The 23,896-nt window shown below is 53.1% G+C and overlaps 4 protein-coding genes across 4 annotated transcripts; 1 reads left to right on the top strand and 3 right to left on the bottom strand.

The window, feature by feature from the left end:
* Positions 1-1,429: 1,429 nt before the first annotated feature.
* On the top strand, positions 1,430-4,824 carry FUN12 (eukaryotic translation initiation factor 5B; the record flags this gene model as incomplete). The annotated part of the gene is made up of 4 exons (XM_053189637.1): positions 1,430-1,873; positions 1,935-2,441; positions 2,503-4,499; positions 4,578-4,824. The coding sequence occupies 4 exons, from the start codon at positions 1,430-1,432 to the stop codon at positions 4,822-4,824; spliced, it is 3,195 nt and encodes a 1,064-aa protein (XP_053053090.1).
* A 722-nt stretch (positions 4,825-5,546) lies between these two features.
* On the bottom strand, positions 5,547-8,192 carry SSE1 (adenyl-nucleotide exchange factor sse1; the record flags this gene model as incomplete). The annotated part of the gene is made up of 5 exons (XM_053189638.1): positions 5,547-5,831; positions 5,891-7,835; positions 7,904-7,935; positions 8,030-8,091; positions 8,180-8,192. 5 exons carry the CDS (start codon positions 8,190-8,192, stop codon positions 5,547-5,549), a joined length of 2,337 nt encoding a protein of 778 aa, XP_053053091.1.
* A 2,090-nt stretch (positions 8,193-10,282) lies between these two features.
* N0V96_005741 (uncharacterized protein) lies at positions 10,283-12,535 on the bottom strand (the record flags this gene model as incomplete). The annotated part of the gene is made up of 1 exon (XM_053189639.2): positions 10,283-12,535. The coding sequence occupies one exon, from the start codon at positions 12,533-12,535 to the stop codon at positions 10,283-10,285; it is 2,253 nt and encodes a 750-aa protein (XP_053053092.2).
* A 5,351-nt stretch (positions 12,536-17,886) lies between these two features.
* NMD2 (mRNA decay protein) lies at positions 17,887-21,906 on the bottom strand (the record flags this gene model as incomplete). The annotated part of the gene is made up of 7 exons (XM_053189640.1): positions 17,887-18,399; positions 18,458-18,763; positions 18,823-19,107; positions 19,158-19,604; positions 19,657-21,704; positions 21,772-21,816; positions 21,888-21,906. 7 exons carry the CDS (start codon positions 21,904-21,906, stop codon positions 17,887-17,889), a joined length of 3,663 nt encoding a protein of 1,220 aa, XP_053053093.1.
* Positions 21,907-23,896: the final 1,990 nt, after the last annotated feature.

Here is a 23,896-nt window from a genome sequence, read left to right as displayed (position 1 = left end):
GGTATTTCGATCTCGCTTACGACATTTTGGATTACTTCCTTGCGCCTGTTCTCTGAGGGAGTTGATGGGCAGAGTTCTTCTTTACCGAGGAGACAATGTTTCCAATGGACAGCCGAGGAAAAAAGAAAAAAGTCGTGAGAGGAGTGGTCAGTACTTAGACTAGGTAGAAGCAAAGTCGCCCTGGGCTGTAGGAAAGAATCCAAGTCCACTTTACAAAACTTCCTTGGTCCGAGATTTAAATCTACATCTGTGACTCAAAAGCAAATACCATACTACATTATCTTGGACGACTGGTGAGTCCAAATTTAGCTTCGTCTACAAAAACCTGGATCCTATCAACGACTGTCTATACCTATATTATGCGAAGCTCCCAGACACTTTGAATCGTATGGGTGGCACGGTGGCCATCCACTCATGCCACTTTTTCCCACGACCTGACTTAGAAACATAATTATGGAGAAGGAGGGGTTAACATGGGTAGCTTTGGTGCGTTTAGCGCATGCACAACGGCGTAATGTGAGTGGACGACACCTTGATGAATTTTGTTCGCACAGTGACCAAATATTGTCGGATGCCCTACATTTTTTTTTCTTTCGCTGTGAGTTGGCCTCACTTGGCCTGGAGTTAAGACGAGATATCACCATGCTATGTCCATCCAACGGTAGCATCCTGCTAAGAGCTCACACTCAAAAAGAGTTATATCTACACCGAGATAGACTATCTAGGCAGGCTCGGAATTAGTCATAGTCTGCCTAAAAGAAAGCAGTCATCAAATAGTGAGGTAATCGCGGGTTAAGCAAGCGAAGGCCCAGCTAGCTACCTTACCTCAGTTAAGCCACGGTAAGTACGAAATAGGTGCCTTGGGCACTAGAAACGCACCTGCGCAATCTGAGGCGCCGCAAAGACGACCGTCACGTTCCCCTGGTACAAATGACATTCATGGCTTTTGCGGCTTTGCCCACCCACCACCAAACTTCCCAGTGCACCGTACGACCAAGACGTTGCCCCAAAACCCGAACTTTGCCCCGCAGTGAATTGCCCTCCAGTTTTCCCGCTCGAGATTTTGGCCAGTTCTCTCAACGACCTTCGCTCTTTCCCCCGGTTGAAGCCAGACAAGACGCAACGCATCGTCCGTATTATGTCGTGTCGGCCCCGACAAAATCGCATTCAGGTCTCGGTTTCGCCACCTCATCTCTTGCATCGCTGAAAGAGCCCTTTCTTTCGTGTGCCACCACCAATCATCGAAACCCCACCCCCATCCTTGGGAATTTCCGTCTGTCCCTCTAGCCGTCATTCACTGGCTGGATCGCCCACAATCGGCAACTATTGAGGGTCTTTCCTGATTTAATTCTACAAGTTGGACACGGTCCTTACATTGAGACACTTCCCCAAGTCCTATTTACGACTATCGACGTCGAATACCGTCAAGATGCCTCCCAAGAAGAAGGGCAACAAGGCTCGCGCCAACGACGACTGGGAGAATGAGCTCGGCGAGACCATTGCTCCTGCCGCCGCTGCACCCGAAGCTGATGCCGAAAAGCCAGCCGAGGGTGAGCCGGAGGAGGAGGTCAGTGGTCTCATGGCCACTCTGCGCAAGAACAGAGAGAAGAGAAAGAAGAAGGGTATCGAGGAGCCCGTAGCCGAACCCGAACAGGAGGATGCTCCTTCACCCAGTCTTGCCGAGAAGGCCCCTCAAGAGGCGACCATGGACGATGAGTTCGCCCTGCCGGAGAAGAAGGGTAAGGGTGGCAAGGGAAAGCAGGCCCAGGCCGCTGCCCCAGCTGGCGATGACGAGAACTCCGGCCGTGTCCTCACCAAGGCCGAGAAGGAGAAGCTGAAGAAGGAGAGAGAGAAGCAGCGCAAGAAGGAGAACGTAAGTTCGGAATAGCTCTTTCTGACCGTATGACCAATCTAACCACGCCCGAAATGCATAGGCCGCCAAGAAGAAGCCTGCTACTACCAAGGCAGAGCCCGCCAAGGCAGCAGCTCCCGAGAAGAAGGACTCTCCGACGCCCGCTGCCGCTGCCGTCGCACCCCCTCCGGCCGAAGAGAAGGGTGGCAAGAAGAAGAAGATCCCCGCCGCCCTGGCCGCTCTCCAGAAGCAGCAAGAGGAGCTCCGTCGCAGACAGCAGGAGGACGCTGAATTTGCCGAGCAGGAGAAGAAGAGACTTGAGGAGGAGGAGCGAGCCGCCGAGGAAGAGAACAAGCGCAAAGAGGAGGCCAAGGCCCTCAAGAAGCAAAAGGAGAAGGAGAAGATTGAACAGCTCAAGAAGGAGGGCAAGTTCATGACCAAGGCGCAGAAGGAGGAGAAGGCCCGCAACGAGCGGAAGCTCCAGCAGATGCTTGCCGCCGGCATCAAGGTTGGCCCGAGCGAAGAGGGCGAGAAGAAGAAGGCCGTTTACGACAATAAGAAGAAGGGAGGCCGTAAGGCGCAAGACAAGGTAAATTTCAAGGACGGTATGAGATTTCAGAAGGCACTGTCACTAACCTACTGCTCCGCAGGTTGACGAAGAGAAGGCCCTTGCCGAGGCTGCAGAGCGCGCTAAGAAGGAAGCCGAACGACTCATCAAGGAGGCCGAGGAGAAGGCCGCCAAGGAGAAGGCCGATGCAGAGGCTGCCGCTGCTGCCAAGAAGAAGGCGGCAGAAAGTGACCTGGAGGACGACTGGGAAGCAGCTGCTGCCTCTGACGAAGATGACGTCAAGGACAGCTGGGATGCTGACAGCGACGAAGAGGCAGAGAAGAAGGCCGCCAATGGCAAGGCCGACAAGAAGGATGAGGAGGCTGACGAGGAGGACGACGATGAGGATGATGACTCTGACTCTGAATCTGAATCCGACTCCGAGGACGAGAAGGAGACGGCGGCCCGTCAAGCCGAACTTCAACGCAAGAAGGAGGCCGCGGAGCGCCGTGAGAAGGCTCACCAGGCCGCGTTGGCTGCCAGATCCAAGGACAACCTCCGCTCTCCCATTTGCTGTATTCTGGGTCACGTCGATACCGGAAAGACGAAGCTTCTCGACAAGATTCGTCAAACCAACGTGCAGGAGGGCGAAGCCGGTGGTATCACTCAGCAGATTGGTGCCACTTACTTCCCTGTCGAAGCCATCAAGGCCAAGACCGCCGTCGTCAACCCTGACGGCGCCTTCGACTTCAAGGTCCCCGGTCTGTTGGTCATCGACACCCCTGGTCACGAGTCCTTCTCCAACCTGCGATCTCGTGGTTCGTCTCTCTGCAACATTGCCATTCTCGTCGTCGATATCATGCACGGTCTCGAGCCCCAGACTTTGGAGTCCATGAGGATGCTCCGTGACAGGAAGACTCCTTTCGTTGTTGCCCTGAACAAGATTGATCGTTTGTACGGCTGGAAGAAGGTCGATAACAACGGCTTCCAGGAGTCTTTGGCGTTGCAGCCCAAGGGTGTCCAGAACGAGTTCAAGAACCGCCTGGAGCAGACCAAGGTCGCCTTCGCCGAGCAGGGTTTCAACGCGGAGCTCTTCTACGAGAACAAGTCCATGGCCAGGAACGTGTCGCTCATCCCCACTTCGGCCCACACCGGAGAGGGTATTCCCGATATGCTTAAGCTCATCGTTCAGCTCACCCAGGAGCGCATGGTCGGAGCCCTGATGTACCTTTCCGAGGTTCAGGCCACTGTCCTTGAGGTGAAGGCCATTGAAGGATTCGGTATGACTGTTGACGTTGTCCTTTCTAACGGTATCCTGCGCGAGGGTGACAGGATAGTGTTGTGTGGTGTGGAAGGTGCCATCACCACAAACATTCGTGCGTTGTTGACGCCCGCACCGATGCGTGAGCTGCGTCTCAAGTCCGCCTACGTGCACAACAAGGAGGTCAAGGCCGCTCTCGGTGTGAAGATCAGTGCCCCTGGTCTCGAGGGTGCCATTGCCGGTTCTCGCATGATGGTTGTCGGCCCCGACGACGACGAGGACGACATCATCGACGAGGTCGAGTCAGATCTGGCGACTCTCTTCAGCCGTGTCGAGAAGACCGGTCGTGGTGTCAGTGTCCAGGCGTCCACCCTCGGTTCCCTCGAGGCCCTGCTTGATTTCCTCAAGGACTGCAAGATTCCCGTCGCCAACGTCGGTATCGGCCCGGTGTACAAGCGTGATGTCATGCAGGCCGGTATCATGCTGGAGAAGGCGGCCGACTACGCCGTCATGCTCTGCTTCGATGTCAAGGTCGACAAGGAGGCGCAACAGTACGCCGACGACGTCGGCGTCAAGATCTTCACCGCAGACATTATTTACCACTTGTTTGATGCCTTCACCAAGCACATGGCGGAGCTCCTGGAGAAGAAGAAGGAAGAGTCCAAGATGTTGGCCGTGTTCCCCTGCGTGCTCAACACGGTTGCCGTCTTCAACAAGACCGGCCCCATCGTCGTCGGTGTTGACGTCGTTGACGGTCAGCTGAAGATCAACACGCCCATTGCAGCTGTCAAGACCAACGCCGTCACTGGCGTCAAGGAAATCGTCAACTTGGGTAGAGTGTAAGTCCATGATCCATCCATTTCATCGACCCGTCGAAGAAGAGGACAAGAACAATTTCGAAAGCTAACATACCTTAGTACCTCTATCGAGCGTGACCACAAGCAGATTCCCGTCTGCAAAAAGGGACAGCCCTCCGTCGCCGTCAAGATCGAAATGGGCGGCCACCAGCCGACTTACGGTCGCCACCTCGAGGAGTCCGACGTGCTATACAGTCTCATCTCGCGCGCCAGCATCAACACCCTCAAGGAGTTCTACCGCAAGGACGTCTCCAACGACGAGTGGCAGCTCATCATCAAGCTCAAGCCCCTCTTCGACATTCACTGATTGCGCAGTATTTACTACTTCCTCATGTCTGTCTGTTTTGTCTTGTTTAGCTATATGACGAGAGGTACAGAGAGAGAGGAGGGGGGGGAAGTTTCGAGGTGAAGAAGTACGGAAAAGATGAATAGTTTAGGAAGTGGGTTATCTGGGTTGCATGAAGGGACGGAAATGACGGAAGGTTTTTTTTCTTTTTTTCGAAGAAGAAGTTGATGTATGTGGATTTCTGTCTACGAGGTGGTTTATCACCCCCTTCAAAAGCATATGTTTGTTTCCATGGTCATTCTCCAAATTAAAAAAAGATCGCAAGCTGTAGGCAAAAGAATTCAAAGACATGTTTCATCTAGAATTTCTGACTTGGTGAAGATGGCCAGGAAACATCATGACATGTATGCTGTAACCTATACTCTTCTCGAGGGTACATCACCAGACTTGCACATACTCGAGTCAGAAATGCTTTGAGGGAGAAATTACAGGGAATCCAACACCTTGATTAAACATAGTTTATATTGGACGTGTATATGGAAAAGAGGCCTCGATCATTGTCAAATTCAAGTCATTTCTCTCATTCCATGATAACCGTCGAAGCTGCTCTAGCCTGATGACCCTATGCCAACCCGAAAGAAACCATAACTAAGGGTCTATTCTATCATCTTCGTTACTTCTCGCTTTTGTTCTTTGTTAGTCTTTTTTTCAAAGTTTCAGACGTTGGTCAGGTCCTCAGGATCCTATTTCGTGCCCTCGGCCTCAGCGTCAGCCTTTGCGTCGGCGTCGGTCATCTCCTCATCCTTAGCCGCCGGAGGAGCCTTCTCAGCTTCGGCAGCTTTGCGAGCCTCCTCTTCGGCGCGCTTGGCGGCTTTCTCAGCTTCGACTCTCTCCTGAACGATGCGACGCTCCTCCTCAACCTTCTCGAAGTGGCGCTGGACGATAGGTCCGGCCATGGCGCGGATCTCGTCAATCTTGGCAACGTAGACAGCCTTGGTGGCGTCCTCGCCCTCATCGTAGAGCCAGTCCTGGAACATAGGTTAGCGGCCGCTTTCCACGCGCACGTATTCCACACGAAGTGTCTTACCTCGCTCGCCTCGAGCTTCTCCTTGATCTTGGTCTTCTCCTCGTCGCTGGCAAAGTCGGCGTACTGGTCGTCGAGCTTGTTGCGAAGGTCGTAGATGAAGGTCTCGAGCTCGTTCTTCTTCTCCTCGGTATCGGCGACAAGCTTGTCCTCCATAACCATGGCAGACTCCTTCTCGAAAAGAGCAGTTCTTGCTGAGTCGGACAGGGAGGCTGTGCCACTGACAATGGGAAGGTCGCCCTTGCGGACTTGCTTCTTCACCTTGCGGGTCTTCTTGGGAGCATCCTCCTTGTTGTCAGTCTCCATGGCCTTTTGAGGTGAATAGATTGTTAGCTTCGGGATCTCTTCATCCTCGACAAACGCGTAAGACGGGGGCGGAACAGATCGCAACTCCGTGTCGAAAGCTTGGCGTCGTCGTTTGAGCGGCGACTCCAAGCTCTTCAGCACGTCGGCAGAAGGAAAGGTTTCGTAACGAGACGCTGCAACACTCACATCGGGATCCTTCTTCTCGCCATCCTTCTCATCTTCCTTAACCTCCTCCTCGACCTCCTGGTCCTCAACGTAGTAGCCGCTCTCAACGTTGAGAACGCCGTGGATGTTCACGCGAGCCTTCAGCTTGCAGATCATGAAGTCGTCCTTGCCGTCGGCCTTGACACCCTTGACAGAGAAGCGACCAATCCATGGGTTGATCTTTCCGGGGAGATCTTGGGGCTTGGCGTAGCGGGCCTCGAGATCAAAGGGCTGCTTGCGGTAGAAGGTCAGAATCTTGGTAGAGGGCAGAACGTTGCCGCGGTTGAAGACAGTCAGGCTGGTGTCCTCATCGGGAATATCGGGAGCCTTCTCCCACGCAAACTCGATGGGGTAGCTCATGATGTCCTGGACAGTGAAGTCGCGGACACGGAAGACGGGGGACAGAATAGCGCAGCTGAAGGCAGCACCACGGGCAACGGCCTCGTCCTGGTTCAAGGTGAAAGACAGGGTCTTTCCGAAGAAAGCCTGGATGCGTTCCTTGAGGGCGGGAACACGGCTGCCACCACCAATGACCTCAATGACGTCGATGTCGTCCTTGGTCAACTTGGCCTCGGCAAGGGCCTGCTCGAGGGGAACGTGGACACGCTGCAGCAGAGGCTCGACGAGGGCCTCGAACTCCTGTCGGGTGATCATGGCGGAAACATCGACATCGTTCATGATGGACTCGATGTTGACGGGGGCCTGTTGGTTGGCAGACAGGATCTTCTTGCACTTCTCGGCGGCAGCGATGGTGCGAGCCATGGCGCGGCCGTTGGAGTGGATGTCAATCTTGTACTTTCCGTTGAACTCCTTGCCCAAGTGCTCAACGAGGGCCTTGTCGAAGTCACGGCCACCAAAGTGGCGGTCGAAGGCGGTACCCTTGACAGCCAGCTCGCCCTTCTTGAACTCAACAACGGAGCAGGTGTAGTTGCTGTGACCGATGTCGATGAAGGCAACACGGCGGGGCTGCTCCTCGGGGGCGGGGAGATCGAGCTTGGTGATACCCCAGCCGAGAGCGGCAGCAGTAGTGTCGTTCATGAGGCGGAGGAGCTTCAGGCCAGCGATCTCGGCGGCATCGATGATGGCGCGGCGCTGAATGTCGGTGAACCAAGCGGGAACGCTCATGACCAAGTCGGAAACGGGAAGCTTCAGCTCAGCCTGTGTTGTTTGCTTGATCTTGCTGAGGTACATGGAGATCAGCTGGGTGTTGGAGAACTTCTCCTTCTTGCCAAGGTACGAGACCTCGACACCGACCTGGCCGTTGACATCGACGAGGGGGGCGGTAATGTACTGCTGCTCGAGCTGGGCATCGGGGTCGCTCGCGGCGCGGCCGGCAAGACGCTTGATGGATCCGACAGTGTTCTTGAGGTTGGAGATTTCTTGCGTCTTGGCGCTCTCGCCGAGGTATCGCGACTTGGGACCGAATCCAACGACAGACCTACGGATAACAGTTAGTTTGACTGCATCATTATTTCAAACGCCTGGGCGGTATTGATTTGAACGTACGGCGTGGCGCGGTTGGAGACCTCGTTGGAAATCTAGATTCGTTCGTCAGTCGTCGTTGTTCTGTCGCAAAATCTCTGCTTGTTCTTTTTTTTTTGGCGGGGGAGGGGCAGAGGTCGGGGTACGCACCACATCGACACCGCGATTTCTGGCGACGGCAATGACCGTCTTGAGGGTTCCGAAATCAACACCTGAAGTAAAGAACACAAAGGTCAGCAAGTGTTCGTCAAGGCGACAGATACCAAAGCGGTAAGGAAAGAGAGAGAGGCGCAAGCATACCGACGACACTCATGTTGGGTGGTAGTGTTCTTTCTGTGAGGATATTGTAAACAAGGATTGTCCGGCGGACGTTCTGATGGCAGCGGGGTTGCGCTCACAACAACGCTCTGAGAAGAGAAAATAGATTTGTTGGGGGTTTCGATTCTTGGTCGAGTGATGGTTGATTATCCGACTTGCGGGAAGGGTATTTGCAAGCGGTCGAGTCGAAAAGTCGTCTCGTCGAAAAGGTTGGAGGGAGGAAATTGTCGAGTACAGACAAATGCAAGGTTTAAGAGTTTGTCAATATGCAAGAGAACCTGAAGGTGGGATGTGCGGGAGTGTGGAAAAAAAGTTGCAGTGCGCTCTAGCGTCACCAGGAAGTGTCTGGCCAGGCTGTACAACAAGTAAGTACTCTGAGGTAAAAGCAGTGGTGGGTGGCAGGCGACAGAGGTGGATGAGGTGGGCGGGACAGGGAAGACCGGGGAGGTCCAGGTAGCGGTAAGGTACGTGGCCACACCGGATTTACTTTGGGATATTGGTGAGGCAAGGAGGGCGGTCAGGTACCTTCTTTTGGCACGGTACCTTACACTGGGTTTGGGTTTGGGTTTGATTCCATTGTGTGTGTGCTGTCAAGTTGGGTACCTACTGTATGGCATCGACGAGACGTTTAGCGTGCGAGGCTCTGTAACTGGAGCGTCTTCTAGCGGACGTTTTCTTTGCTTGCAAGGGCGGTATTGCTGTGACAGTGCGCTTAGAGTAAGGTAAGGTACCTCGGGAAGGGCGACAATGTCTACCTAATGGTAAGGCAGGTAGGTACTCGGCGGGACGGGAATGACTTGAGATGGGTGGACCCAAATGGAATTTTGACGGTGTCAGGGCGCTGAAATAGTAGTGGAGGTCGAATGGGAAAGAAGATTCTCCTTCGTTCTCTGTTGTTCCTCATTCACTTGGCCCCCCTCTCCCCCTGCCTGGGTCACCGTGCCACTCCGCTGCCACCGTGGATTTCTTGTGCCTCTATGGCCTGCCCCTCCACGCTCTTCCTCCACCCCGCCGCCACCCCTCACCAATCGTCCCTCTCTCCAACTGGCTCCCACGGAAGTGAGGCAATGCGGACAACGAAGAACCACATCCACGTGTAAGGTAAGGCTGGCTGGCAGATGAGCTTGCTCGCCGTTGGTCGCTGCATGTCTGTGAGCCATACAGACTACGGAGTTTGGGGGTATATTCATGAACGAATATGGTGGACCGCCTCGGTTTCGAAGCAATCAAGTTATCCTTTGTGCCTTTGTCCAAAGTCACCCCTGTTCATCAACAACAGCAATATGTCTGCCATCCTTGCTCGCTTGTATAATTCTGTCCAAACATCTGTGGTCAACCGTGATACAATACCTAGATATGGAGCACATTGGACATCATCATTAGTCATGAGGCCCTCCAATGTCAGGCTGCTGCCGTGAGTCTGTTTTGTAAAGCACACAACCAGACAACATGCTGTCTCTGCAGGTTGCTGCCAAGTGCGATATGGTTCCGAGTCCACTTGAAGTTATCTAATCTTATCTTGGCGATACCCCTCTATTGGGTAATACATCATGTCCATGCCGCGATGATTACCAAATGTATCTCCTTCTCCGATGCTCGACGTCTTGTCCTTGATTAACATTACTTCACAGCTTCCAGCCGCCCCCGAGCCCAGTCACTTGGACCGAATGTCGTTGCTAATGCCATGGCGCCGATAGTTCATGGATTCGCAGCCGTATCTTAGATGCACGAGTAGGCTGCGTTTCCTGTCATTTCCAACCATAACTACTCATTGCACAAATGTCGTCAGATTGCAATAGTACGAATGCCTCAAAAATGCATTGCATTATGTAAGTATTGCTAATAGCTTTCTAGCCAAATGGGATTGCCTTCCAATACCCGCCGTGCTGGGCGTTGTACAAACAGCACTTATGCTGTCAACCCCTGGGTTTTACAAAAGAAATAAGAAAAGAGGTAAAGAAAAAACTCGAAACCAGTGTTGCCGGACATACTTCTCTTGCTTCATCATTGTGAGCCCCTTCAACGCCGTGATATGCAAATTTATCCATTCTATCGCACAACGTCGTTGCTTCACCCTCAACGCTCCTACTGTCTTCTCTTGGGCGAGTGGTCACGGCTGTCATGGCCTCCGCTTGAGCTTTCACCCTCAGACTGGACATCTTCCAGAGGAATCGTGCGTACCAAGCTAGCTCTCGCGAGAGGGCTGCGCCCGCCTCTGGCTGAATGTGTTGCGTTCATTCCTTGCCGTGGCAAACCTTCTCCAGACTGCGGCCGTCCAGAAAAGCTGTTGTCAACAGTGCCCATCCGGACGTTGTCGGTGTACTCCTGGCCTCTATCCATCGGATCCGGGACGTCTTGGAATCCTCCCCGCTTCATCTCAGCATCGGAATACTCGTAAACCTGACCAGTGGTTGTAGTCTGAGCCCCAAATCGCTTAGAGTTGGACAAAAACTGGTTGAACTGGCTTTGCTGTGCAAGCTCATACTTCTTGCGATCCTCTTCGCCCATGATACTCTCTACACGACGGGGCATGTAGACCGAGTTGCCAGCGGTCTGCGACGACACCATACTATCGAATGAGTCGCGTGACTGTAAAGCCCATGCCGGACCGAAACCACTAGGACCGGATCGGTTAACAGTAACTTGCGAGTCGTCAGCGTTGACATAGAATCCAGCAGCAGACTTCTTTCTGGCAGCGAAGCGTCCCTCGATTTGCGATGGCGGCTGGACGACGCTGTGCTTGCGACCCATGGGGCCCATGTTGCCCTTGCCGCCAGCGATGCTCTCCTTTCGGGCCTCGGCGGCAGGAATAAACGTTTCAGGCACGATGTTGAGCTCGTCTCCACCTTCCTTGGCTTGTTCGATAGCCTCTTGAGCAGTAGTCTCGGTGTCGGCAGTGGCGGCATCAGCTCTCGGACCTCCCCATGTTCTCTGACCAGCCGTGAAGATACCGTAAACCATGTAAAACCAGTTGAAGAAGGGGTTCAAGATGAACATGATCGGGTACAGCCAGATCTTGAACCGACGGAGCTTGGCACCAAAGTACAACATCATGAGCCAGTTGAGTCCGAGAGAAATTGCAATGAAGCCGACCGGCAAGTTGTCAACCTTCTTGGAGGTGGTGATGATAGCGAGGACCATGATGAAGAACAAAAGAGCTGTGGTTCGAATGGTGTTTTGCATGAATCGAACGAGAACCAGGATAGGGTAGCGCTTCCAGAGACGCCAATCAGTAAGCATGCAGACTTCGTTGGAGAGGAAACCAAGGAACCACCGTCTTCGCTGCTTGATAAGGGATCTGTAGGTCTGGACAGCTTCGGTCTTGCAGAATGCGGAGGTACACATCTGAATCTGGTACCGCTTCTTGGCTCCGATCATGAACAAATGCGTCAGCCAGCGATCCTCGCCGAGATGGCACTTGGCGAAGTCGAAAAGATCCTCGCACTGCTCTGCCTTATCGGCAAAGTAGTACTTGGCCATGCGGCGGAAAGCAGAGAATCGAAGCATCGTCAAAGCACCGGGAAGACAAGTGACGGCGCCACATCCGGACTCGACAGTTCGCTCGAAAAGTTGGCCATGAATGTACTCCATATCTTGGAGCAGTGTGATCAAGCTATGCTTCTTAGTCGTAGACGTGATAACACCGGTCATGGCCAACATATCTCTGGGGTTGCCAGGGCTCATTTCCATATCGAAGACAAAGTTCTGCAAGCAGGTAGGGTCCAGAATACAGTCGGAATCGATGAAAAGGATGAAGAGATTATCGTTTCTCTTGAGGTAATGCTCGTAAACCTTGTCAATGAGCTTGAAGGTGGCCTTCTGGCAATGTCGCTTGCCGCCATGGGGAAATCGGGAGACGGTGATACGGGCGGATTTGTATGAGACGTCGATACTCTTAGGGTATGTCTCCAAGGTCAACGGGACACCAAGCTTCTCGAGAGTGTTCAAGTAGAGTTCGTCTTCTTGATCACCGTCGAACGAGAGGAAGACGTGAATGCATGAGGGCGGGTAGTCGCAGTCGACGACGGAGTTGATGGCAACAACGAGAACATCCGGGTCCTCCTTGTAAACGGGCATGACGATGACCACCTTTGGTGCCGAGACTTCGTCCAGAACCTGCTTGATCCTCTTCGTTCGTCCGAGCTGGTTGGTAACAAGCTGATAGACGCAGAACAGCCATGGGATGGTCAGAAGACCAGCGAAACTCCAGAAAGCGAACCACTGAAGCACATCAACCATGTTCGTTGGCCAGTACTTTACGACAGCACTAGGCAACGGCAGAGTGACGATCATGATTGGGAGGAAAATTGCTCTGGTAATAATTGTGAGCTCAACCATCTTTTGTGTGAGGGGATTGCGTGACGCTCTCACTTACCTGAAACAAGTGAATAAGATGCCAACAATGACTGCCAATACTCGAATGGACCAATGCTCGGCCTTGACGAAGACCTTCCATAGGCAGTACAGAAATGCAGCAATCCATAGAAACCATTCGAGAATGGCTGCCAACATCACCAATCCGACAATCGAAGTGTAGACAATCTGAACATGTCAGCAAGTGAGGATGGATATGGAAGTTGCAGAGGGGCTCACATCTTTGGGGGCCCAGTAATTGTCATCACCAGGCTCCGCCATCTTGACAAGATAGCTGTAGTCCTCCATCGTGTCTTAAGAATGTGCGCTGAATCGACGATACACGAGCGGTATGAGCAAGCACAGGTGGGCAAGGAGCCGATCGAAACCCGCAACTTCAGCTGGGTAGAAAAAGCCCACGTCGCAGTGAGGGAGGCGGGATCGTGCAGATACAGCGTGTTGTCGTCGGGTAGTTGCAGCTCGCTTGTACGGCGCGTACTATGTTTAACACTCGTTTTCTTGAATCCAGTCGGATGGGTGTGTCGGGCTGGAGTCAAGACTCTAGTTGTACCGCGCCAACGGAAGCAACTTATCCGAAGAAAGTGGTCGGTAACCGCGGAAGGCGAGCTCTGGTCGTTCGGCCGTGAATTTGGGCAAAGCTGCCTTTTTCTTCGATTGAGGTGAGTTTGGGGAGCTTTGCAATGGGCCGGATGAGGAAACGACTCACCTCCCAGTAGTGATCGGCCTGTTCAGGTTGGCCACCCCAGGCAAGAAAAGGTCGGTCGCGACACTCAAGCTCAGATGGGCTCTTATGAGGTCAACGAGTACATCATGAGCGGGGATCAGCAAGAGAGGACAAAGAAGATCGCGGAGCGACGGAGACTAAAAGAGACGCTGAGTAGAAAATCAGATGACGGGAGATGTTGGCCGGCTCCTACTCGTCTTAAGAAGCCTGGGGCGTAGCATGGAGCAAGACGGAAAAGGAAAGGGTACCAAAGACCGGGGAGGCGCGAACGGGGGTTCGAGGCTCGATAGAACCGCGCCCGTCTAGGATCGATCCGGCACCTCACAGACCGATGGGGGAGGGGGGGGTTCTGGATGGTCCAAGTTGAATAGGTGGGTAAGGAGGAATTAGGTATTCAGCCCAAGGGGATCAAGCAAACAAGCGGGCAAGCAAGCAAAGAGCAGCTCTCAGGGATCACCGACCTGCACGGATCACATTAGCCGATTGATGGATGGGCGCCAATGTCAAGCCAGGCGAGGCATCATTTTGGCGCGGACAGCCACCCGATTGCGCACATGGAGGGGCTCATGGTATTGTGACCGGCCGGTTCGACTTGCAAAGTGTATATGCCTTGCGGGACCTAGAAGACGTGTTTCTACAGTTTCCTGGACGTCCCCGGCGCCTGGTACGCGGCAACATTGACGAATCGGGTTGCCGTCGTGGCAATAGCCTCGCTCAGAAATGCTGTATCAGCTAACCGGGCAAGATGATTAGGATGGCATGTGTTGCGGCTGTCAGGACCCTTGGTGCGACATGCCTCGTGTCTTCAACTTCCCACGCAGCCGGGTTCTCGACGGAATGCTAATCACGCAAAGGCGGTTTGGGGGTATCACCCGTCCCCATGGTCTCGTGTAGATCCGCGATCGTTGCTGAAATATGATGTGCTTCCGATGCTAACGGCGACTACGTCGGTCAAGGCACTCGTTGCTGGGAACAACTATGAGTAGAAGACAGACGGGATCGTCAACTGTGGAATGCACAGCCCAGCCGAGCCCCGTGAGAGTTCTTCTGCACACCTCTTAGATCTGGACCTATTTGTCTGAACAGCCCAGACCTTCTGGGGCACAGTAGGGATCCCGCATTTTCAACATCCGAGCATATTTGTGTACAATGTGACATGCCCGGCAGGCGAAGCTGGGAAAATCACTGAAGCGATGTGAGGGTAGCAAAATAGGTATGCAGTGTTGGCACTCAACGACCAGACGTGAAGTTGCATTTGCCCTTGGTGAAGCAGGGGGGTTAACTGTATTAGCTAAGCACACCAGGAGGGTTAAGTCCATTTAGGGAAGGGTTAGACAGGGATCAGACGAGCCGACAGGTGGGTCATCAGCACAGCCGGGACTTCGGGCGGTAGGGGCCGCTGTATCAAAGAACTTCCGGTGCCCTGTACGGCCACCTTATTCGACCGCCATCGCATTAGGGTAAATGCAAAGCATCACCCCATGAATTAAGGTGAAGTGTCTCCTTTTGAGTTTGTGATGGAATGTTCTCTTCTCACAGTCGGTAGTCACGTAGTTTAGACGGCGCAACCCGCCCGCTTGTCCCTGCGCGTGGTTGCCGTAGAAGCCATTCCGGTTGACTTTGGCCACTCCGTGACCATCACTTCCCAACAAACAACGACAAATACCTAACTGTTCGCAAACTACCTGGCGGCAGCATTGCTAAGGCAGGTAGGCAAGGTAAGCTTGGAGCACACCAGGAACCGAGCGAGGCAGCCAAGCACCTCAAGCTTCAGGTTGGTAGGTATACTGGGGCCAGTACTCCGTAATGGAAACCCTTACCTATGGTCAAACGCTGAGAAGATGACCCCTGCCCGCTGAGATTTGACTGAGGTGACGGAAGGAAACATTGGTGATTCGCATCTGGGGCTTCCCGTCCTCCATCGCACTATGTGAACTCATGAAGAATGGGACATCCAGGAGGAAGGAAACATGATTGGCACACCTCCCTCAAGGTTAGCACGCTGAACCTTGCCCTGAGGCGCTAAGACGATTTGGTCCAGGGGCAGCCAATCTTGCCGACGACGATCCCGGCTCCTGTGGGGAACTCTTTCCCAAAACATCCGTCGCGCTTGTCTTATTTCATTCCCACTTCTCCAAAGTCGACGAGGATTCAGGAAAGAGACGAAATTCTCCGATATCCACGGCCATGGCTGCCATGCAACCACGAATGATCCCGTCTAGTTTCGGGCCAGAACCAAACTGGACGGGCTTTCTGCCGCATTCGACCTCTTCACAGGCCACACAGCCATCTTCCAAATCATCTACTCCAACTCCGGCCGCATCCCAACCTATCTGACCTTAAGCTTGCCACCAATACCTATCTCGATTCAAAACGAATGCCTATGTCTATAGCAAGACCCCGCGCAATTCCTCACGTCCCTGAATTCGCTCGAATCCTCCTCTACTGATCCTTCGATCTTCCCGTCGCCCAGCCCAAGGTAGGCTCAGGGTTGCCGCGGTCGGTGCTGAACATCTCTTACCTAGCCGGTGGATATAGACATGGTACCATACAGATTCCATCCCAAGACGTCCGTGGACGTCCGAGCAACCCAGGATCAGCCGGAATGTGATATTTCAGGACATACTGGGACAACGGCGCCATAAGCCCACGCGTGCCTCGCCCACCCCCCACCCGCTTCCAGACCATCCCTTTACGCACGCGCTCCTACTCCCATTCATCTTCAACCCGCTCCAAGATGGCATCACGCAGGCGACAGATAGTTGTTTGCAGTCTCAATTTGCCACGCGATCGCCCGCCGCCGCCGACTCAAGTTTCGACTTGTGTGGCTGGTAACCTCCTCAACTACCTCAAGTGTGAGAGCGACATGTTGTTGATGTCAATTTTGAATTGTCAGCATTTTTTATTCGGCACTGGCTTGGAGCATATCGGCAAAGTCCGCCAGATACACTACATCAGCAACCTCCCTCTCCGTTTGCGATACCCTAGTTGAGGCAGGCGTCGTGAGAACCTCGACATCGGACGAATGAAGCAAGCTTATGCACAAACAAGGTCAAGGTTCGGCCCAATAGAGTTGCCCAGCCACGTCAAGCTGTCGCCATCGGCTTCGACACGCGCACAGGGTCCTATTCGTCTTTTGCCATCGCCCAGGCTGCAGATATACACTTTCGCCCTGCATGAACCTCGGAGAACACCTTCGCCTTTCTTGCAGTCCGTCTTGCGTCCACCGGACGTAGGTCCTCCAACGTCCGGTCGCGGCTGCAGTCGCGGTGTAGTGTTGCTGAATAGCTGCGCGACAACAATGGCAGCGCCACATGCACAGTGTTGTTGTTGGGACGTTTCCTGCCGCAAACGAGAAACAAAAATTCTTTTCACCGAGACTCGACTGGCTATCATCGACTACGCAGTACATACGATGCAACGTCAGCCTAGGGGTCTCTCCCAAGATGAAACGAACGATGGCACCCTTTCCAAGAAATGGTACTGCCTGTGCCAACTGAAACATGTGCACTTCGTATTTCCTCTTGTCCACAGCTAATGCTTGCCAAGAAGCACCATCGAGTTACATCAGATCTAGCACCGTCAACCAAGTGCCAGCCATGACGCTCCACTCCACTTCGCACTAGCCCTTGAACCACATATCGGGCAGACTGTAAGCCACACCCGCAACCATCTTGTTCAAAATTTTGGCCAATGGACCCAGTGATTCAGCTGCAAATCCTGTGAGAATACAAGATCATGATGTTAACCACTTCACTACAACGAGCAGGTTGACAGCCACAATTGCGCTGTCTTACCTCTAGCCGTGCCGCCGTGAGTGAACCGTTTGGCCAGATTCGCCCATGAGAAATGAGTATGATCAAATTACCTGTCCTGAGTCGAAAGAGGCACTGGCGATGATAGACGAGCCTGTCTGCGCATGCGTCTACTACCTTTCTCGACATTGGGCATCTACTTCTCCCTATCAAAAAGAATGTTGAATGTGGGAAGTCTCCTCTCTCAAGAAAAGTCGGCAGTAATTTCAGGGACAATCAACCAGAGCCATGGCTTCAGATCTTGTAGGTACTGTACCCACTTACTTAGCTGGTGTGGTAGAGATCTGCTTTGCACCCATCCATTCCACCTGGCATTCTTCGCTCCTCCTTCATCGTCACCCTCACGCACGAACTACGATCTCGCTGGTGATTGGCCGTCCTTGCAACCCATGTCTCTTCATCCATATGAACCCTCAGGTTATAAACCATTGTCGATCGCAGCTTGGCTTATCTACTTGTCAGTCTGCCATGGATTTCGGCTGGATCATGGAGTTTTGTGGGCCTGAGAAGCCAATAGGGTAGGCTTCTCGGGTAAGCTCCAATGACGAGGGTATACTCGGCCGCGTTTGTTGCCACGCATGGATTGTCTGCCTCGATAAGCCTCAGGAGCCATCCTGCACATTGGAAGTCTTGGCAGTTGCGGCAACCTCCAGAGGATTATGTTGGTGGCGTCCAGTGGACTGCAATAAAGTGTATCCTCAGAACCTAGTTCTGTATGATGGTGCGTTCTTCACGTCCTGTTATGGAAGCGAGGTTTCCCCCTTCGTTAGCAAACTCTACTGGCACTTGCGAACCCGGCGAGGCTGTTCCTTTCGATCTCCTGGTCTGGGCGTAGAGTGCATGGCCGACATGTGACGCTTGTGAACAGTGCCGTGATGCTGTACTGGAGCAATCTCTGACTGCTCTACATCGTTGCCAGCTTCTACGTCCCAGTCGGAGTGAGAAGTATGCGCCCGCGCAAAATAGTTTCCACGCTTGGTTGATGATTCGTACCAGTCAACGTCACTTAGCTGAAGTTTGCGAACCCGTTGTCCGCCGCGGTCTTTTCCGCGGTCTGTTCGATTGTGGTGATAGGAAGTTGGCTTCTCGTGGCCTGCTTGGGGTTTGTGAATATCGGGGTGTGCTTTCAGTGGTTTTGGGTAGTCATTACCATCCTGATCCTCGCTCTCGCGAAGATCATAGTTCAAGACAAGGTTCTTGATGCGTTGCTGCTCCTCTCTTTCGGCTTGTTGCTGAGTTTTCATAGCCACAGCAAATGTCGAGTCTGAAGGAAGTTCCACGGTTCGTGTCTGCGAGGCGTGTTAGCAAAGCTGATAACTGCACTCAGCCCATCACAAGTTCACTCACTTGCTGGCGGTTGCCCTTCTTCGTCAAAAGCGAAAAGGCCATTGTGCTACTGGGAGCGGGGACGCCAGTATCTCCAGAGTCAGCTGCTGTTGCTGACTCCTTACTTTTGCCGCGGACGGGCAGCGGCACGTCGAACAAGGGTTTGCGCTCGAACTTGCGAGATTCCAGGCTCTCGGCCATCATCTTGGCGTATTCACGTTCAAACTCGGCCTCGGCTTCCGGATCAATTTGTTCCTGTTGACGAGTAACCACGATGGCCTCATCCTCGCTATCAGAGTCCGCGTGAGACATGTCGACGTCATTTTCCTGTTCATACGTCTAATCAGTAACGGTCTGGGCCAGCACAACCTATGCAATTCTCTTACCTCGGCATCTTCGTCAGAATCAGACTCTTCTTCGTCAGCTTCGGGCTCAGGCAAGTGTTCGTCTCCATCCTCATCGTCCGAAGATGACCCGATGGATGCATCATCGGCCTCGAGCGTCTTGTCGGCTCCCGAAACCTTTTGGTCCTGAGCTATGGCAAGCTGGAATGCCTTTGAAGCCTCTTCGAGGTTGGTTGCCAACTTCCACTGAGGTCGTGTAAGGGCGAAAGTGTCTTGAACAATGAACTCGATATCCATGGGCAGCGATTGCTTGGTGTAGATGTAGTACTGTCATATATTAGTCAACGGGAAGCAACGCCAATCCAAAAATCACAAACCTGGAAGAAAGACAAAAAGTAGTCCAACTTCTTGCCAGCCGCACCCTTGGCAAAGTACATGCCACAGGTCTCCAAGATGGTGGCAATCAAACGAATGCGGAAGAAATCATCGGGCAAATCAAAATGATTCAGTCGCCCGAGGATAGGTGGGCCACCATGGCCAAACGTCATAATCTTATACATGGTGTCGAAGACGACTGGATGTTCAACCATTCGGTAATTGTAGAGTTCGCCAATGTACTTGACCTCGGAAATCCTTCGCTGGTAGAACTTGAAGTCGTTTTGCTCCAGCCCGAAGCAGATCGACTCCATGACAGTGTCGATAACCCTGACGACGAAAGCTGGGTGGTACCGGTAAATTGCGCTGAGGAGAATTGCGAGAAGATGGATATTGCCGTACTTGACTTTGCCCGGCTTGGAGAAAACCTTTTCAAGAATGGTGACAACCTTGTCGTATGGTTAACTTCTGACGACACGGCAATAACCAATATTGACTTACCTCGGCCTCCTCCCAGTGGAGTCTGCGAATCTGCTTCAAGACCTTACTGTAATTACGCTTAGTCATATCCATGTAGATCAACTTGCGAATAAACAGCTCCATGGGAGTGCGCTCCTTTTGCTGGATGGCTGGCCGGTCAGGAGGATCAACGTAGTAGACGGCGTTCTCAATGAGCATGCGTTCAGCTTGGCCAATGTGCTGGACAGACTTCTTGCGCTGCAATGTCTCAAGGAAGGTTGCCATACGTGGTGAAGTCTCTGGGTTCCGCAAAAGGTACCGTCCGCAGTTCTCCAAGAGACTGCAGATGATCTCAATGTTCATCCTCGAGAAGTCGTCGAGGCTGACCTTGAGGCAATGAAACACAACATGCTCCGGGACGATGCCAAATTTGGTCAGCTCAGCAAGGTAGCGAATATTGCTCAAGCGCACTTGGCCCAGGAAGTCTTTGTCCTTTCGTCTCTGCAGACTACGAAACTCGGCATCAAGATAGTCGACGAGGCCTTTGGGAATATCCGGCATGTATCTACCCAAGGTGGCAGCGAGCCTGGCCCATGATGGCAGCAGGTCGCCGCGACCTTTGGGGACTTCAGTTAAAGCCTTGATCAGTCTGTTGCGCGAGGCTTTCGAGTTGAGGTAGCAGAAGTCGATAGCGGCTTGGTCAATGACGTCCTTGTTGGTGAGGTCTGGCAGGCGAGCCAGTACTGCGTCCACCTGAGCGCCGATCGTCTTGTTGGCAATTGAGGTGGACTGGTCTTCGGCTGCGTCCGGGACCTTGGGCGGTTCCGGTGCATCGGTAACTTCCACTTTCCTGCCCACTTGCTCCTCATTATCGGACTTCTTCTTCTTACCGTCATCCAGAAGGATGCCCGGAACTTTGCCCTTCAGGTCGACAAGGTTTTCGTAGAAGCGTCGCTCATCTTCGTCCTCCCAGATACCAGCACCGTCACCAAGGCCTCGAAGATAGTCACCAGCCTTGACCAGACCGATCGAGCCATTAGTGTTGGCCAGCGAATCATCGTTTTCCTTGAGATCAGGCATATCAGCGCCAATGGCGTCAGCGATGGCCTGAGCATTGGCTACCAGCCGTTCCTGGGCCTTCATCTGCTTTTCAAAGTTGGCCTGGCGATCTTCAAAAACTTCGCCCGACTTGACGTAGGCCTCAGCATTGCGGCGAGCTTGAGAATGGATCGATTTCTGGTCTCGAACGACATGGCTCTTGACGTCCTCAAAGTACTTTTTGAGGATAGTCTTGAACTTCTCCTGAAGCTCAGGGGGCGTGAACGGCTGATCTTCGGTGTCGGTAACTTGGTCTTCGCCGCCGCTCTCCCCGTGCATAATCCCGTTGGCAGTCTTGGTCGCACCGTCCTCCTCGACTGTCTTCCGTCCCTCGGCAGCCGAAGACTTGACGCCCAAGATATCCCAGCTGAAGGCCTTCACGAAGATGACGAGTAGAGGCAAGTTTACGTGCTCCCGATCATGGCCAAGGAGATCCTTCAGTACCTCGAGGGGGAAAGGCTCGGTCGCGCCGCTCCTGTTGGCCTGCGCTCTAGGCTTCAGCTCAGCGACCTTTCCCGTGGCACCCTTGGTAGCATCGTCTGGTCTTGTAACGTCATCGAGAGTTCGCAGAACATCAACCAGCCAAAGCTCGGTGACAATGCGCAAGAGTACACGCTGGCGCGTCAAGCGCTCTTTCTCCTCCTTCTCGCGAACCTCGGGTGCCAACGACTTGAGCAAGCTCTTGTCAGGCGTTGCCATTCCCTTCCCAAGCAGCCATCCTAGGTATTCAGTGAACTCGCTGGGACCAAAGCGCTGGTGTAGAGCGCTGACGATTTCGACGCCGGCTTCGATCTCGCCGGGGGACTTGAGTCTGCATAGACCCTCGAAGCAGGCAGAGACAATTTCGGAGAGGTACTTGTGCAGGCTGAGGGTGCGGATCTCTTGGAGGAAGGTATTTAGGGTCGCGGCTGATACAGCGGTTCGAAGGCGCTTAATGAAGGCGGTATTCTTCTTGAGAGATGAATCGAGAGATTTGCTGACAGCAAACAGATCTGTGTAGGAGAAGCAAGTCAGAGGAGGGGTGTTGGGCATGGTGGGGTCTGAACCCGATGTACGAACCTTGCTCGCCATCCCAGGCACGGGTATTCAAGGAGCGCAATTCACCTGAGTGATTGTTAGCAAAATGCCGAATAGTAGAAGAGACGGCGCCGAGCGGGCGGAAGGGGGGAACTGACGCTTCCTGGCACGATCCATGGCGGATCGTGAGAATCGAGTCTTGTATATGCAATGGTTGAAAGCGGACGGGCGCTACATATGGCAGGATGGCACTGATGATGTCGGGAGCTGATGCTATGGGATCGAGTGTTGTAAACGAATGTGACTCTGCGCGTCAACATGGGCCGGCATCGGTAAGATTGTTCGCAGCGGCAGGCCTTGCCTTGGGGGAGTGGTCGTGTCGGTTCGGGTTTGTGTGAGTGGTGTCGTTGGCGATCGTATTGACGGTGCTGAGAGAATTCTGGACCTGAGGTGATTGTGAGGAGCCGTTTGAGTTGCCTGTCGCTGCTGGATCTGCACAAGGGAAGTCAGGGCAGCGACGGTGGCAGTTGTGTTTAGCGGGTTTTCGGTACGGAGTAGTGGCCTTGGAGATTCAGAAAGGTCGCGGAAAGCCCTCCAGGTTTGCAATGGAAGGCTGCACAGGTGCCTTGCAGTGAGAGTTTCGGAGGGAGGAACCTACTTAGCGCATAGTTCCTGCTGTGAATGACCTGTAGCTTAGGTGGGTAGATACCCAACGTAGTATCTGATTTGCCGCCTTGGGTGCCGCATTTCACGGTCATCTAAGCGGTCCGGGCGGTGAGCGTCATGACCCGGCGCTTTGGGTGCCTTTGTCATTTACCTTCCATTGCAGGTCCACTTCCCACACTCACCGTGGAAAACCTGTCTCCGTCGCTCCATATTTACATACCTCCATGCTACGCAGTATGTTGGCTATTAGATTGAGCCTGGAGGATCATCGGAAGGATTTACGTTGATGCGAAAGCGGGAGGACGGGATGGACGGGAAGACAGCTTCATGGAGTTCAGTCATATCACTCAGCTGGATGAGAAATCCTCATATTCCATTGGCTTCAGAGTATTGTCTTGAAAAGAACCCGAAGATTTCAAGCCAGACTTGGCAAATACGAGCTACGGTGAGTCTTGGACATTTCGACGCTCATTTTTGTGGCTTTGTGATGAATGCCTCCATCCCCACTCATGAACCCAGCCGTGAGACACGTTGCCTTGGGGGAAAGATGAAGCAAGCTACGAGCACAGATCTAATGCCCACATGTTAATTTGAAGTTCTCACGAATCAACGTCTCAATTGGCCAATGACGGTCATGCCAGGATCAAGAAACCAAGTCTGCCAATCCTATTATCGACAAATCAGCCACAACATCACATATGTCGTTTCTTACTAAAACTTTACGCAATGCGAAAGCACAAAGTCTGAAGGTGTGGCTGGTCCAGACTTCTGGCATCATTCGAGGCTCTTCTACGACGGGTCACACCTTTTTCCCTGTAGGTCTAGATGTCACGTAGCAAACGTTGACAAGTCATTCACTGGCAGCCACGATGTTGCTAAAGTCTACATGTCGCCACATTCCCGGGCGACGCTAATCGTGAACCACGACATGAGTGTTACAAGCAACACGAGAGAAATCTCCGCAAACCGTCGTGATGGGTGTCAAGCTGTGCGACGTGCCACGTTGATGACCCCAGAATGACGGGGTCAAAAGACCTGGCCCAACGACAGGTGAAAGCTTGCTAAATTGAAGAATGTAAACCTGATCCGCAGATACCTGGTGTGGCAGTTGTATCGAAGGATCAAATGTCGTCTCTGGACATGAACAAGCACAATGGGTGGTCACCGGGTCCGAGATGGAACATGAATATGGTGAAGCGCGGCCTGGAATATAAAAGTAATGAAGGTAAGGACGGCTCACGCGGTGGCCAACCGGACGGACAAGGGTGCCGGGTCTCTTGAATCTCGAGAATGCCCCCCGATCCGGAGCCCTTTTAACGCTTCTCCACGGGCCTTTCCCGGGCCCAGGGGCGTGGATCCCGATCGGGGTTCCATTTGGATCGTTTAACCAATCAATCCCAAGCCATGAAATACCGAGCCGCTAGAGTGAAGGAGAGAGAAAAAAAAGTTGAATTAAGCATCTCCGCTGAGATTTCCCTCGTCCGTTACTTTGTGCCCTTAT

The sequence above is a fragment of the Colletotrichum fioriniae genome (genome assembly GCF_027942845.1).
Source record: "Colletotrichum fioriniae strain IMI 355084 chromosome Unknown scaffold_6, whole genome shotgun sequence".
In the NCBI taxonomy this organism is placed as follows: Eukaryota; Fungi; Ascomycota; class Sordariomycetes; order Glomerellales; family Glomerellaceae; genus Colletotrichum; species Colletotrichum fioriniae.
The sequence above is the reverse complement of the archived record's forward strand: the minus strand, read 5'-3'. Positions and strand labels throughout refer to the sequence as shown.